Source organism: Myxine glutinosa, chromosome 2, assembly GCF_964187855.1.
Source record: "Myxine glutinosa chromosome 2, kmMyxGlut1.1, whole genome shotgun sequence".
Classification (NCBI taxonomy): Eukaryota; Metazoa; Chordata; class Myxini; order Myxiniformes; family Myxinidae; genus Myxine; species Myxine glutinosa.
In genome coordinates, this window is record NC_136262.1 from 239684971 (window position 1) to 239700959 (window position 15989).

The 15989-nt window shown below is 42.1% G+C and overlaps 1 protein-coding gene across 2 annotated transcripts; it reads right to left on the reverse strand.

Annotated features, from left to right (window-relative positions):
- Positions 1–2343: 2343 nt before the first annotated feature.
- On the reverse strand, positions 2344–15196 carry LOC144890728 (m7GpppN-mRNA hydrolase-like). Of its 2 annotated transcripts, XM_078772376.1 has the most exons (3): positions 15004–15196; positions 8236–9231; positions 2344–2559 (listed from the first exon to the last, which is right to left on the reverse strand). In XM_078772376.1, exons 2-3 carry the CDS (start codon positions 9195–9197, stop codon positions 2505–2507), a joined length of 1017 nt encoding a protein of 338 aa, XP_078628502.1. In that variant the 5' UTR covers positions 9198–9231; positions 15004–15196; the 3' UTR covers positions 2344–2504. The 2 variants fall into 2 exon arrangements, with proteins under 2 accessions (XP_078628502.1, XP_078628501.1); XM_078772375.1 differs by lacking the exon at positions 2344–2559 and having other exon boundaries at positions 3420–9231.
- Between the last annotated feature and the right edge of the window lie 793 nt (positions 15197–15989).

The following is a 15989-nucleotide window of genomic DNA, read 5'->3' on the forward strand; positions in this document are numbered from 1 at the left end:
GCCGATCGCTTGCTCTAAGCTCCAGGGCACCCCCTCCTTGCATGACTTTAAGGTCCTTTACATTGCAGTACAATCCAACCACCCTAACAAATATGACATATATTTATCTATTCTTCCTCAATCGCATAAGCTGTTGCAGAGAAAAACATTGTTAAAGCAAAAACATAGACGCGGACACACAGACAAGCATTGCAATAGTCTCGCATGTGGAAGAGACTAACTAGAGCAAAGTCGATGTCGCGCCATCACAAATCCCCACGCCTTCCACCTAAAGCAAAGTTGAAGGAGGAAAAATGTTCCACCAGGAATGGACCTGTGGAAGTGTAAAATTTATCAAATCAAGTAATTTCTATGAGCTACAACCTGCTCTCCTCGTGTGCAAGTGTTTTTTGTGGTTTCCATGCAGAAGTTGGGATTTCCTTCAGTAGGTGAATTATCTCAGACACTCTGACCAAGTTAGTTTGCTCGAGAAAAGTAAATTCTTAGTGGAGGCAATGGTGGACCACATATTGTCATGACAAAATCATTTTATGACTGAAGGTAATATGATTACAGATAGGGTGTTTTTGGAAATAATGTAATGTTAGATCGAGTTTGTCTTACTGAAGTTCCATAAGCAAATTGAAGCAAAAGATATTGTTTTCTTGGTAAATAATTAAATAATACAGCTAATTCCACAATGTCTGACCAGTTGTCTGAAGTAATTAGCATCCACTGAACTGCTTTCAAAATCCCATTGTGTTTGGTAAACTAGTAAATAATTGACTCAGTACGAGGTCGAAGCTATGCAAAATACATGGTAATTATTTTGCAGAGTTGAACAATGGGAGTGGATAAGTCACTCTGCGATGGAGGATAAGCTCAGCGCACCCTTTTTTCCTACTTTCACTTGTAGCTAATTTGATATAGTTTTATGGAATTGTCAACGTTCTCAGTAAATCTTTCAAAAGAACGATAATTATAATTGAGTCTGAATCAAATAAAACTTATAGCTTATTAGTGTTTGATAAAGGTTAGTCTAAAAGTTTAAATCCTATTAAAAAATCCATGTAGACTAGCTCTCTGATCCAATATCTTCTCAGTAAAGATCTTTTTTGTGGGATTGCACTATATAGGTTCATACCTCTTATATATGATTTTGACTTATGAGGGAAAAGATGAGTTTGCAGATTGAAAAAGGATGTGGTTGTCATAGCTAATGAGTGACCTATTGATTAAATAAGGACTTTTTAATTGCATGCCTGTTTTGAAGTTTTAACATGACTTATTAAATGACACTCTTTGGCCCAAAAACGCTCACAAAATCCACCCATAACTTTGCCCTCAACATCGACGGTATCCCAGTATCCACCTCCCCTCACATCCGGAATCTTGGCGTCATCTTTGACCAAACCCTTTCCTTCGACAAATACACTAAACAGATCACAAAGTCAGCCTTCTTTCACCTGAAAAACATTGCCCGTCTCCGCTCATCCCTCTCCTCCACGGCTGCAGAAACCCTCATCCACGCCTTCATCACCTCCCGTCTGGACTACTGCAATAGCCTCCTCTATGGTTCACCCTCAAAAATCACCAATAAACTCCAATACATTCAGAACTCCGCTGCCCGTCTACTCACTCATTCCCGGACCCGTGACCACATCACCCCCGTCCTTTACAAGCTTCACTGGCTCCCCATCCCCCAGAGAATCCAGTACAAAATCCTCCTCTTGACATACAAAGCCCTCCATAACCTGGCCCCATCCTACCTGGCTGACCTCCTCTCCAGACACACTCCCACCCGCAACCTCCGCTCTGCTGGTACCAACCTCCTGACCCCCTCCATCCGGACCAAATTCAGATCCTGGGGGGACAGGGCCTTCTCCATCGCTGCTCCCACCCTCTGGAACTCACTACCTCACACCATCAGAGACTCCTCCTCACTCACCACATTCAAAACATCACTAAAGACCCACCTGTTCAACGCTGCATTCAACATTCAACCCACAGCATTTAACCCCTGACTATCTCTTCTCCTTCTCCCTCCTTTTGCTTTAAATATTTCCCTATTGATTCTTGTCTTGTCTTTTTGATTCTTGTCTTATATATATGCCGTATATCGCTGCTGTTTGTTTTCTTGATTCTTGTCTTTTTGCAATTGTTGTTTTCATGTATTGTTATGCATTATGTTTTCCACTCTGTCAAAGCGCCTTTGGGCTTCTGGAAAAGCGCTATACAAAATAAATGAATTATTATTATTATTATTATTATTAAAACTCATTGTACTAGTGTGTTAATTTGCAATATTGTGTGATAACCCTTGCATCAAACAATAAATGAATTACAGATAAAACCACAGAATGGTAAATCATTTGGTATAGTTTTAATAATAAAGGGACTGTAATTATTTAATTATGACAAAGGATAATATTGTTAAAGATGTGCTTTGAAATAAAGTAAGTGGTCTTTGTTCTTGTCGTGTCGAAAATGAGTAAAAGATATATCCACTTCGCTGAGAATGACCTTCAAATGTTCTTGAAGTCTTCATACAGGATTAGAGGGAAGCTGGCTCCGAAATGTCTGGCAGGAGACAATGGGAAAACAGAAAACCGCATTAAAGAATTTGAAATGCAGACCTGCTCTCGGCGGGGAGCACTCTCATCTCAATATTTCACTCGACCAATCACATTGTATCCCCCGATCCTTGCTCCCTCCCACCCAAACTTTGCCCAACCAATCCTACTGCTCTCCTCGCCTCTCTTCACTCCTCCCCCTCCACTTGCTCCTCCCACTTCAAATTGTATAAAAGTCAGGACTGACATCAAAATATTAGGATTATCACTGCGTTTGTAAGATGTTGGTATGTTGTACTTTAGGATTTTCACTAGGTTTGTAATGCTGTAAATGTTGTACTTAGGATGTTTCACTTGCCTGGTCGATTCTGTATGGTTACACTGTATGGTGACTGTATACTGTGCATGCCACTGTATCTCTATGATGTTTCCTTTGATGTACATCTCTACTGTACCAGGATTTCACTTGGGACCTTCTGTGAATCTTGCAATGTAATTTGTGAATTGTAATATGCTCTTCTATGGTTTGATAAAGGTTATTGTTTCTTGCTGTGTATTTCCTTGTACACAGAAAGTGTTGTCCTCCTCTGGAATTAACATTTGTGATTCATCTTCTGACAAAGGTTATGGACATTGAATTTCTTGATTCATCTATTACCCACTACTGTCTAAAAAATATCCCTATCAGACCCAATATCAGATTTTAAGTTAAAAATGATCCGTTTTGACCTCTGTAAACCTAATTCCTCACTCCCTGGGGCATGAACTGGGTGTCGAATCATGTGGTGATCATTACTACCAAGTTTGGTGAATTTCTGCCCAACTGTTTACGAGGAGATACCGTGACGGACGGACAGACAGAACCGATTACAATATTCCCCGTTTATTCAAAAAGCAGGAGGATAAATATATTTTTGTTCATAAATGAAAGGTTCAAACAAAATGATATGCACAACTTTTTTTTTATCTCAGCAACTAAAAAAAAAAAAAAACTTTTGAAATACAAATGAAATACAAAATTGCAACTGAAATACAAAAACCAATCTTTTAGCACACATTGATAATGCATCATTCACAATCATCATCTTGTAAACAACAGCACCATAACAATAATAGGGAAGTTAAACATAGCAATTTCAGTTGAGCGTTCATTAAGGGAAGCCCCCTAGTGGACTGCAAGCAAATTGAAAAAATAGCCAGTGAGCTCAAAAAAGTTGGAAAAACAATTGAGCAATTCAATCACAAGATCGACAGCACACAAGATGCAATATACATTGTTTCTCAGAATTGGCAATCTGTGTTTGTGTAAGTTGGAAAAAGTCATTGAGCACAGCATAGAGGTCAACAGCATTGCACATTGAAGGTCCTTCCTGAGAGTTTACTTATGTATCCATCTTGTCCACCCCAAACAACCTTCCAAAGCCCTCATTCTTCTCACATCCCCTATTTGCCCAAGTTTCCCTCTATTTTGTCCCTAACCATGCTGTTGGTGTGTTTCCCCCTCTGTGCAAGTGGGGAAGTTCTATAATCTAACTGCATTTTGAAAACGAAGTAGAATTGGTGAAGAATGCCGGTATAGTGAGGTGTTGAGTACATGGATTGGGGAATTCCTTTGAGGCACTGCGGATAGATGATGATGTCGAGTCTCCTCGGGCAATGGTGGCATTGCCTTTCTATGGCTGGTACACACGGGTAAGTGTGTGGTATAGACAGGGTGGCCACTCCTCTCCGTCAAACCAGTTATCTGCTACTCATTTTGCCGACCTCGGAAGGATGACAGGCTGTGTCAACCGCACCTGACGTTAATTCAACGGGATTCAAACTCAGGACCTTCAGATCTCAAGCCCGCCACCCTACCCATCAGGCCAACACCAGGTGATTGGCGGATAGAGAGGTGCATGGACATTGGCAGAAGTCGTAGTTTGCTTTAGTATGAATGGGTGAATTGATACATGAAGAGTGAAAGTCATGCTTGTGAGTTTGTCTTGTGAAAAAGTCAATGATCAGTTGGTTTGTTCATACCTCAATCAACAACGCCACTCCCCCCTCTAAAAAAACAAGACTGAAACTCTAACAGCGGCACAGCCGGGCTTGTTTGATACTTTCGTTGAAGAGGATCTTATGACCTGGGTGGGAATACCAGTTAGCAAATAATGTAAGTATTAAAAAATTTTTACGAACTGCAAGTCGCTAGGTTGTCTGTCACCATGGAAGTGAAGAGATTGCATTGAGACACTGGTTTAATATATATGTTTCGAACCAACAATGAACCATACATACACCGCTTCAATCCAGTAGCTTTGCGGTCATGACAAAGAGATTGCAGTGTGACGATTATTACTCCGCCACCGCAGGTGGATGGAGGGTTATGTTTTCACCCCTGTCTGTTTGTCTGCCTGTGAACAAGATATCTCAAAAAGTTGACAGATTTGGACAAAACTTGGTGGAGAGGTTGGGTGTGTGTGACAAGGGCGATTCAATTCTGGTGAAGATCTGAATATCGATTCAGATACAATAATTATTTAATTTCTAAGTGATTCTTCACCATTGAGTGATAGGGTTAAAACCGATACATAGCACGATATTTCAAAAAGTTATGGACGGATTTGGACGAAACTTGGTGAACCGGTTGGGTATGTGACAATGATGAATCGATTCGATTTTGGTGAATAGATGAATATGGATTCGGATACGAGAATTGTTTGATTTTTAAGTGATTCTTCGCCATTGAGAGATCGGGCCCTCCAAAAAAAGAGAAATTACCCTGGTAATAGCAATATACCAGCAGCCCTACTTCTCACCCCACCCAAATGAAATAAAATACAGACAACAGCATGTCCCCGACCGATGTGGTACTTTCTAAGTGTGCATGTGTGTGTGTATGTATTTGTGATTTAACGACTATGTGGAAACAAGGGGGGAAGGGTAGGGGGCTATAGTCCCACAAGCAGCATGCTTGTACACAAGATCGAGACACGTGTAAGAACTAACATTGATCACAAAAAGACAAACTGACACATAAAACATATGATAAAGGGAGCGGGAGACAAGATGGGGAGAGAGAAGGAAGCACACAAGTACAACATTGAAGAGCAGGGACATCGGGAGATCTGTGGGAGGGAGAGGGCTTGGGGGGAGGAGGCATGGGAGAGATGTCTTCGTTGAATTACCTATGAAGCATTCTTTACATCGTCTTTTAGGCTTTTTGCAATACACTTCCGAAATACTTTACGCATGCAAAAATCTTGGCTCATGGAGGAGCTAAGTAGCAAAGGGCTTCAGGTCCATACAATGAATCCAAACAACAATTGAGCTTGTGCTCCAACTTTTCACCTCCTGGAGACTGTGGAATCCAAAGCTCTCAACATCATTGGCATTTCCCACAAAAATTGCAGTTCTTGCTACTTTCTTAGCACAGACGGGTGCAGTCACGTGAAAAAGTACCATGTAAAGTTTTGACTTTTTCAACATATTTCAACATACAGCTATTTGATCTTCATTTCAACAATATTGATAGATAAAGGTGATATAATAAAACAAATATCATGAAACATTTACATTTTGTAGTCCATTGTATAATATAAATGAACATAAATGCAAATTTCGCATGTGGAAAAAGTAAGTACACCCTTGGCTCTAAAAGGTGGTATTGCCCCCTTTGGCAGAAACAACCTCAAGTAGGCGTTTCTTATAACTGTCCACCAGTCTCTGACATCGACTGGGAGAAATTTTTGCCCACTCCTTGCAGAATTCTTTCAACTGTGCGATGTTTGAGGGGTTTCTTGCATGCACAGCTCGTTTCAAATCCCCCACAACATCTCGATGGGATTTAGCTCCGGGCTTTGACTTCGCCATTCCAAAACCCTCCATTTGTTTCTTTTCAGCCATTCCTTGGTGGATTTACTGGTATGTTTTGGGTCATTGTCATGTTGCAAGGTCCACCTTCGGTTGAGCTTCAACTTTCCGACAGATGGCCTCACATTATCCTCAAGCACCCGCTGGTACAATGAAGAATTCATCGTGGAATCTATGATGGTGAGCTGCCCAGGCCCTGATGCAGCAAAGCTGCCCCAAACCATAATATTTCCACCACCATGCTTTACAGTTGGTATCAGGTTCTTGTGGTCAAATGCTGTCTTTGGTTTTCGCCAAACATGTCTTCTGGTACTGTGGCCAAATAGCTCTACCTTTGACTCATCTGTCCAGAGAACATTGTTCCAGAAGTGCTGGTCTTTGCCTAGGTGTTCATTGGCAAACTTCAGTCTTGCCCTGATGTTCTTTCTGGACAGCAAAGGTTTCCTCCTGGCACACCGCCCATGTAGATCAAATTTGTGCAGCCTCTTTCTAATGGTAGACTCGTGCACTTTGACATCAACAGTGGCAAGAGCTACCTGTAGGTCCCGTGATGACATTCTGGGGTTCTTAGAGACTTCTTTCAGCATCTTGCGGTCTGCTCTCGGGCTGAACTTACTGGGGCGGCCTGGCCTGAACAAGTTGGCAGTTGTTTGGAATCTTCTCCACTTGTAGATGATCTTCCGGACAGTCGAATGATTGATTTCAAATTGTTTTTGAGATCTTTTTAAATCCCTTCCCAGACTCGTAGGCATCTATAACCTTCTTTCTGAAGGCCTCAGAGAGCTCTTTTGATCTAGGCATGGTGATGCCACACACTTCAACAACAAAGAGCAAACCAAACTAAATGTCTGAGGTTTAAATAAGACAGGTTCCTCCAAGATCCTCTCTAACGATGTTCTAATCATTGGCACCTGAGCTGGTGCACCTCATTCTAATTTTAGGTATTTGAAATAGTGATAAATGGAGGGGTGTACTTACTTTTTCCACATGCGAAATTTGCATTTATGTTTATTTAAATTATACAATGGACTACAAAATGTAAAAGTTTCATGATATTTGTTATATTATATCACCTTTATTTATCAATGTTGTTGAAATGAAGATCAAATAGCTGTATGTTGAAATATGTTGAAAATGTCAAAACTTTACATGGGGTGTACTTACTTTTTCACGCGACTTCAGGTGGCCTACTTTCTTTGCACCTCTCCTGAGGTCTTTGGAAACTCCAAAAAAATCCAACCATGCAACTCATGTCTACTCCTTTGTTCTTCTCTTCTCCCGCTTCTATAATTTCCTTCCTGATTCTGTTCAATCCCACAAGTTCAAGATATCTCAAGTAATCCCCTGTCCCTACCCATGATCTTTACTCATTAACCCTCCACAATAATGCATCCAACGAAACTTGTTTGAGGCAGATCAAAATGCTCAAACAAGTACTGCAAATTAGGAAGCGCTAAAATCTTAGTCTTTTCGGTTTCTTTACTTTACTTTACTATTTGCTATAGTTTTCTTCTATGCTTGAATGGAAATGGATTCTGACACTGTAATTCCTTGGGTGGAAAACAGATATGAAGAAATTTTGTATACCATTGCAGTTGCACCTAACAATACAAAAAAAAGTTTGCGTACCTGGCATAGAATTTGAATCCAATAATTTTAAATAAAAAAAATTGAAAAAAGTTATTGGAGAAAGAAAGTTTTTCTCGTAAAGCTTGCCGAGTCCTTGAGAGCAGAAAGTATAGGTTCCATATCAAAGCGGAAGTTGAGAAAAGCTGGAGAAGGCAAAAAAAAATCGTTCTTAAAACTTGACTGTTTATTTACTGCTGACCTGCTTGGCAGTTCATTGGTTTTCTGGGAGTATGAAGTAGTTTTCGCCAAAATGGGTGCATCTCGTTTCCTTTGACCACTGGCACACTGAAGCAACTTCTCCATTTGATGGTTTGTTTTTTCTCGGAATATTGCAAGCTGCTGCGCATGCGACAGCTGCATCGCTGTTGCTTGCGTTGCTTGGTGATTTTCATCCTTCACCATTAAGTTTGCTGCCTGCATATCCCTGGAAACAAAGCCCTGATGAGAAATCCACTCTTTCAAAGGCTGCATGAAGGGAATGGCCATGAAAAACTTATTTGCATTTAAACCAAGGCAGTTTTTTGGTGTCTGATCATGGGGGGAGCAAGGCAGTTCCTTTAAGAGAAACCAGTCGATACTTCGTATCTCATTGCGCGTGCGGGACACAAATTTTGTCTGCAAAGGTACACCAGTGATAATGTACAAACGTGCACATTGCCCGCCAACTCTAAGTTCAATTCTGGAAGATGGGTCAATTCGATCACGAATGTCAAAGCCTGTCTCCTCCAAGACCTCTCGCACAGCGCAGTCTACTGGTGCCTCTTCTTCATTCACCTTGCCCTTAGGGAAGCTCCAACCAGCCATGGCCAAGTAACCTTGGACCAACAGCACTCGCTCGAGGCTTTCATCCAAAATAATAGCACCATATGTTGGAACGCCAAGCTTGAACTCTTTCCATGAGTCCAGCACCGACTCTACAGCATAACCACCCAGAAGGAATGGGCAGTGGTTAAACATTGCTCGAGCAAAGTCACGCAGACCAAGTTGGGGCAACGTAGGCTTCTGTCCCCGCCAGAAGTAAAGGTAGAACCAGTGAGCAGCCTCCACCTGGAAGCAGAGCCTCACAGCATCTTCTCGTTCTTCAGCTGGTACGTGCAGCAGGAAACGGCTACTAAGGTGATCCAGTGTGGCAGCAGGGAGGTTGAATTTCTTACTCTCCATTTGAAGCAATGTGAAGCAAACCTTGATGAATTACCTTTCACAAAGCATGAAAAGAAGAAGCAAAGTGGGGAGGCAAGGAAAGGTAGATTAGCAGAGATATAAACATGATAGGTAATAAAATACGCAAAATATGGAGAGGTACAAAGTTTTCTACCAACAGCTTTGCAGCACCAGAAAAAATATTGTCTTCAAGCCCTCTAAAAGATAATAGCAGTTTGAGAAAATAATGTCTCATTTTTACTTATTCTTTCCGAAACCCCCCCCCCCCCCCCCCCAAAAGAAAGACAGTGCAAGTTGGAACCAGTCAGAATAATTTTCACTTCACCATACACTCATCGCAATTTTCGAGGCTCGTGTAAGAGCCAACATTAATAACAAAAAAAAAAAAAAACTGACATAAAAAACATAATAAAGGGAGCGGGAGATAAGTTGGGGAGAGAGAGGGAAGCACACAAATACAACAGTAGAGAACAGGGACATAGGGAGATCTGTGGGAGGGAGAGGGCTTGGGGGGATGAGGCATGGAAAAAGGGGAGGTGGGAGAGGTATAAAACACATGGACACTGCTCGGACTTCAAGGAAAGAAGTCGGTATTTCAAAAAAATTGGATCTGGGGTGAAATTAACGGGGGTAGAAAAGTTCAAGGTTTTAGATGGAAGATAAGAGATGGCGGTGAACAGCTGTTTTAAAGACCTGGAGAGAGGAGTGGGACTGAAGAGAGTGAGGGAGTTTGTTCCAGAGGTCGGAGAAAAGAGGAATGAAAGAGTGAAGGTGAGCAGCGAGTCTTGATCCATCCAATATCAAAATATTACCATCAAAATATTACCATCCAATATCAGAGTCGTCCTTTTATGAACCCTCCGGTTCACATCTGGCTACCTTACTTATTGTCTGATACCTAGCCCTCTAACTATCAGATGTAACTCTACTCGATACTGGTTACATAATTTTCATTATCATTGCATTGCAATAGTATTCCTAAATATTCATCTTAACCTTTTAGTCCCTGAGCTACTTGGAACTTCAGCTCTCGTATCTTGGGCTCCCTGAAGAAAAATCACTGAAAAGTTGAAATTTGTTTTATTTTGGTTTTCTGCATGTAATAATGGTTTATTTTAGCCCTGTAATTACAAATAAATGATCTTTTTGAATCATTGCATTTTGGAGTTTCAAAATCATTGCATTTGAATCATTTTTGAATCGGACTGTCTTACTTTCTTCTTTTTTTAGTTTATCACCAATACTCTACTTTGTGGTGCCAGTCAAACTAGCAGTTATTGTCCGGCTTTCCGATACACAATAATTCTCCACAAAAATCTCCTTTGCACTTCCTGAACAACTAGACGGTATTCATGGAATACTTACCCTGCGCAGTCAATTTAGTGCGATCCAACTCTTCCGGTGCAACGTTTTTTTGTGTTTTCCAAGATGGCAACTGTACCACGTGACCCATGATGTCATAATTGTAATTAAAATATTCTACAGGAGGATGCGCTGCTATGGTGAAAATTTCGTATCCATCAGACCAAGGTTTGCAGAGAAAAAAAATTTCATACTGATCCAATCAAGCATTGTACTTGTCGTATTCTGACGTCATAATTGAGGTATCGATGACATCATCATTAACATATCTTATTCCCCATGAGGAGTACTTGACAATGAGCCATGTTTCAATTTTTTCCCATGGAGCTGTTTTGGAGATATTGAAGTACAACTTTTTTCGATTTTTCCACGATGGTGCCTGTACCACGCGACCGATGTCATAATTATCATTAAAAAATTATACAGGAGGCTCTCCTATGTTACAAATTTCGTGTCCATCGGACCAGCAGTTGTAGAAAAAAAATTCATACTGATCGGATGAGGCGTTGTACTTGTCGAATTATGACATCATAATTAAGGTATCGATGACATCATCATTAACATATCTTATTCCCCATGGTGAGTACTTGACAATGATCATGTTTCAATTTTTTCCCATGGAGTGGTTTCAGAGATATAGTGGTGCAAAGTTATTCCAAGATGGCACCTCTACCAAGTGACCAATTACGTCATAATTATCATTAAAATATTCTGCAGGAGTTGCTCCCATGGTGAAAATTTCAGGTCAATCGGACCAAGGATTGCAGAGAAAATGAATTGTTTAAATGCAGACACGCCACACGTACGCGTGCACTCGAATGCCTAACCCTGCTTTCTGCTTCGCGAGCGCAGGGTAATTAGCGCAACTTGGACCAAAGATTAGGTGTCATATAACACTGTACCTATAACACTGCACATCGCCTCGCACAGCCAATCAGCTTGACAGGGAAAGGACAGCTATCCTCGTCATATCTACAGTGCCGGATTAAGCCTCGGCTGGCCAGCTGGCTAAGGCACATTTTGAAATTTTAGAGAATGGCCTGAACACTTTAAATTAGATCTCGGGCTCATGGAAATGGACCCCAGACAAAAGATGCCCTGATTCATGAACAAAATATTTAATACAAAAAAAGACAAATATTTAATGTGAAAAGAAACTACTTTCAAACTAGTTTAGTCTATACAATTTGCAGTGTATGAATATATGCATGACAAAACACGCACAGATTTGGCACTTTGCTTTACAGTTTACGGATTTTGTTAAAGGCGTGAACAAAAGTTGGTACATCACAGGTGATGATGGTTGTGGTCAAGTTTCATCAGAATTTATTATGCAATTTCTGAGAAGAAATCAAATACCTATTTTTGGGGGTCAAACCTGGACCCACTTTGACCCCGCCCCCGCCCCCCCCCCCCCCCCGTAGACCCCTTCAGACTTCAATTTTCTTCGTGCCGTGAACAAACTTCCGTACATCGTGGGTGATGAAAGTTTCTTTTCTTTTTTTTTTGTATACTGAATCGAGGCTCGTGAAAGAGCTGACATTTACTTCACAAACAAATCAACCAGACAAACAAAATATATAAAAAGAGGGGGCGGAAGACAAGAGAAGGGGAAGCACACAAACACTTGAGAGCACACAACATTTAAGAGCAGGGAGATGTGTGGGAGGGAGAGGGCTTGGGGGGAGGAGGCGTGGGAACGGGGCGGGGGGGGGAGGGGGGGGGGGTGGGAGAAGTATAAAACACAAGGACACCAAGTACTTCCAGGACAGAAGTTGGTATTTCAAAGAGGTGGAATTGGGGTGAAATTAGCGGGGATAGAAAAGATCAAGGTTTTGGATGGGGGAAGATAAGAGATGGTGGTGAACAGCTGTTTTAAAGACCTGGAGGGTGGAGTGGGATTGAAGAGAGTGAGGGAGTTTGTTCCAGAGGCGGGAGAAAAGAGGAATAAAGGTGAGCAGAGAGTCTTGATTTTGGCAGTTTAACCATAAGAGGGTTGCAGGCAGATCTTGTGCGACCTGTAGGAATATTTGCTGGACAGAGCCCAGAGAGAGCTGGGGGGGCAAGGCCAGAGAGGAGTCGGTAGAAGACGGAAAGACCACCAACCTGCCTGCGGTGAGTGAGTGAGAGGCCCTTGGAGTTAGCTTCATCGCGGGAGATTCCAATGATTCTGAATGCTTTGGTTTCAACAGCGTGAAGACGTGCTAGGTGTGAGGCAGGAGCACCAGCCCAGAGGGGAGAGCAGTATTCCATTGAGCTGCGGATGAAAGCCTTGTATGTGGTGAGGAGCTCAGGTGTGCCAAGGAAGGACTTCGCACGACGGAGGATGCCCAGTCGGCGACTGGCTTTGGAGGCCAGATTTGAAATGTGGTTTTCCCAGGAAAGATCATGGCAGATAGTGAGACCCAAAAGCTTGAGTGACAGAACTTCATTGTTGAAGTTGAAGTGAATGTATTCTTATTATTGTTGTTTGAGGGAATTAGCAATTATTATTAGCGCTGAGGAAGCGCCTCTAGCGAATGACTTCCAGCCAGTGTAACGCGAATTCCTGTCACAGGAATTCTGAGATCATATAAGTGTGACTTGGCAGTTCCTGATTGGTTCGTGTTGGGGAACCCCTTCTCGCTGCCGACGTGACGTAAATTCGCGCACTGGTGAAGCGCGAGATTCGGCCCAAGGTTCTTATTATTATTATTATTATTATTATTTTTGTATACAAGATCGAGGCTCGAACCATGATCGAGGCTCGAAATTCCATGCCCGAACCTCAGCGCAATCCAAGAGGATTCACTTGTTGTCAAAAGGTAAAAAGGTTAATGTTTTAAATAAAACAGGAACCGGACGGCGACGAAGAGGAAGAGGAGAAAAAGAAGGCGGAGCGAGTGGAGTTGGACAAGAAGCATAGACGCATAGTTGCTTCGAGTCCTGGAGCGAACGTTGGCGAGCAAGAGTCAAGAGTGAACTTTGGGTTTCCCAGGAAAGGGATTCCTGCGACAGAGTTGTTATCGCTGTGACAGATCAACCTGCGTGTCAGGTTTTGCGGTCGATTCCAAAGAGAATCATTGGACTGCTGTTACGTCTTGAGTACGGCCGTCGGCCATTTTGACTCGCGCGCTTTGTGCGTCGAGCAAGGTTTCAAGTCCTTGTCATATCTACCATATAAAACACGTGTTTTTTTTTTTTTTGCAGGAGTGTGTGTGTGTTTTGCAGGAGTGTGTGTGTTTTGCAGGAGTGTGTGTGTGTTTTGCAAGAGTGTGTGTGGTTTTGCAGGAGTGGGTGTGGTTTTGCAGGAGTGGGTGTGGTTTTGCAGGAGTGGGTGTGGTTTTGCAGGAGTGTGTGTGTGTATTTTGCAGGAGTGGGTGTGTGTTTTGCAGGAGTGTGTGTGGTTTTGCAGGAGTGTGTGTGTGTTTTGCAGGAGTGGGTGTGGTTTTGCAGGAGGGTGTGTGTTTTGCAGGAGTGGGTGTGTGTTTTGCAGGAGTGTGTGTGTGTTTTGCAGGAGTGTGTGTGGTTTTGCAGGAGTGGGTGTGGTTTTGCAGGAGTGGGTGTGGTTTTGCAGGAGTGGGTGTGGTTTTGCAGGAGTGGGTGTGGTTTTGCAGGAGTGGGTGTGGCTTTGCAGGAGTGGGTGTGGTTTTGCAGGAGTGGGTGTGGTTTTGCAGGAGTGGGTGTGGTTTTTGGCTTGCAAACCGAGCTTCAAGGTCGGTGTATGGAGGCGTTTTAAAAAAAATCACAGTAAAGACAAGGCACAGGGAGGTGACATTCGCTGAACGTGACGTGCAAAGTGCGCAGAGTAAACCGAGTGTTCATTTACGTCTGTAGGATGTCTAATAACTAGGCCTACAGAAGATACAAGCACACCTGCACTAGGCCCAGGCTTCATAGCCGTTGGCGCGCTCACGCGGCTGCACAGTGAAATAAACTGTTCCAACCCGTCATTTTTGACGGGCTTTATACTAGTTTCTATATATATATATATACATAGTAACATACACTCGCTGATTGCACTTGGCGTTGCCCGGGTTCTTTTTGAATGAATGTAATCTTCTGTACATAGGTCTGACGCGAGCCCAGTATGTATCAGTTAATGCCCAACGATTCCTTGTTCTTTCTTGTCGGGCCCCGCGAGAGAGAGAATTTTGAAAGTATGTGTTGCAATCAGTCAGATATTCCTATTAAGTGCATAAGTTGTACGTCAAGAGAATTATGAAAGAAGAAGATTTATTGAGAAATGGGCCTAGCCCGGCCTCACCACCTCGCCTAGAACATTCACGGGGCCGTCCTGACATTTTTTGTTTCAGAGGTTTCCTCCGATCTTTCACCATTCAGGAGATTAGCACGTGCAGACAACCGAACAAAAACTTTATTATAGAGAATAAATATATATTCTCTATTTTATAGTTATAGTTATACACAATAAATACTCAGCAACACCAACAGCGGCTCTCACCTCCCCTTCGATTGGCAGGCCAAAACACGGCCAAATTGAAATGGCCCTGGACGCACCAAAGATGGAGCAAAATGTCTGGAAGCGGTGGTTTGCTAATCGGTGCAAAGAAATATACAACTGTTCCGAAGACTGGGTGTTCACGACAACTCCTGCCCTACGCGCCTGATGAGTCGAAAGGAAGTCGGCCGAAGGAAGTCATATGACGTCATCACTACGTAATTCACGTTAGAATAAAATTCAAATTAGACAATAAGTACAAGAATATATAAACGTTCTTATTACGAAATCCAATCCATTCTTCTTCTATCGAGGATCATAACGTGAAAATCCAAGTTTCGTCTTTTTCTGCGACGTTTGCCGATATATCCCAGAGAACAATCGTTGTTGTTGTTGTTGTTGATAATTTTTTTCTAAACGCCGGAAAGAAATATCCATAATAAAACATGCTTAAAAAACAACAATATTAAAGGAAAAGCATTGAAATTATTGTTCGCAAAACCAGATTATCGATAAATCGATCTATTTCGATATTATGATGTGGTAAAAACCGCTTGGATCGGGCTGTGTTTAATATTTACAATTATTTATTTTTGTCCAATCGCTGATTAGCGGAAGTGTCATGGCGCCTTTCATGGAATTTGCTGTAGAATTGGTGAGCAATCGATGTATTTCTCTCATCAAATTAATACTAGTACCGACTGCAAAGCCGCAATGAGCCGGCGAAGCCAAAGCCTCTTGCCACTATTTTACCCATCACTATGGCATCAGTAGGTTAGGTAGTTGGTAGTAGGTAGGTGTAGTAGGTACCATACCTGGTAAGACTTGGTAAAAGAGAAGAGCAGACAGTCCTCAAAAAAACATGACCCATCACCAGGGACATCTACTGCAGCATATTCCCAAAAAGAAGACAATGGTGTCACATCCGATGGCTTTACTTGGTGCAACGTAAAAACCTCTCTCAAGTTACCACGGACTGTTGTCGAATC

Bases quoted from the DNA above. Each gene is read 5' to 3' on its own strand.
- LOC144890728 (XM_078772375.1), bottom strand. From the start codon at position 9,197: ATGGAGAGTAAGAAATTCAACCTCCCTGCTGCCACACTGGATCACCTT.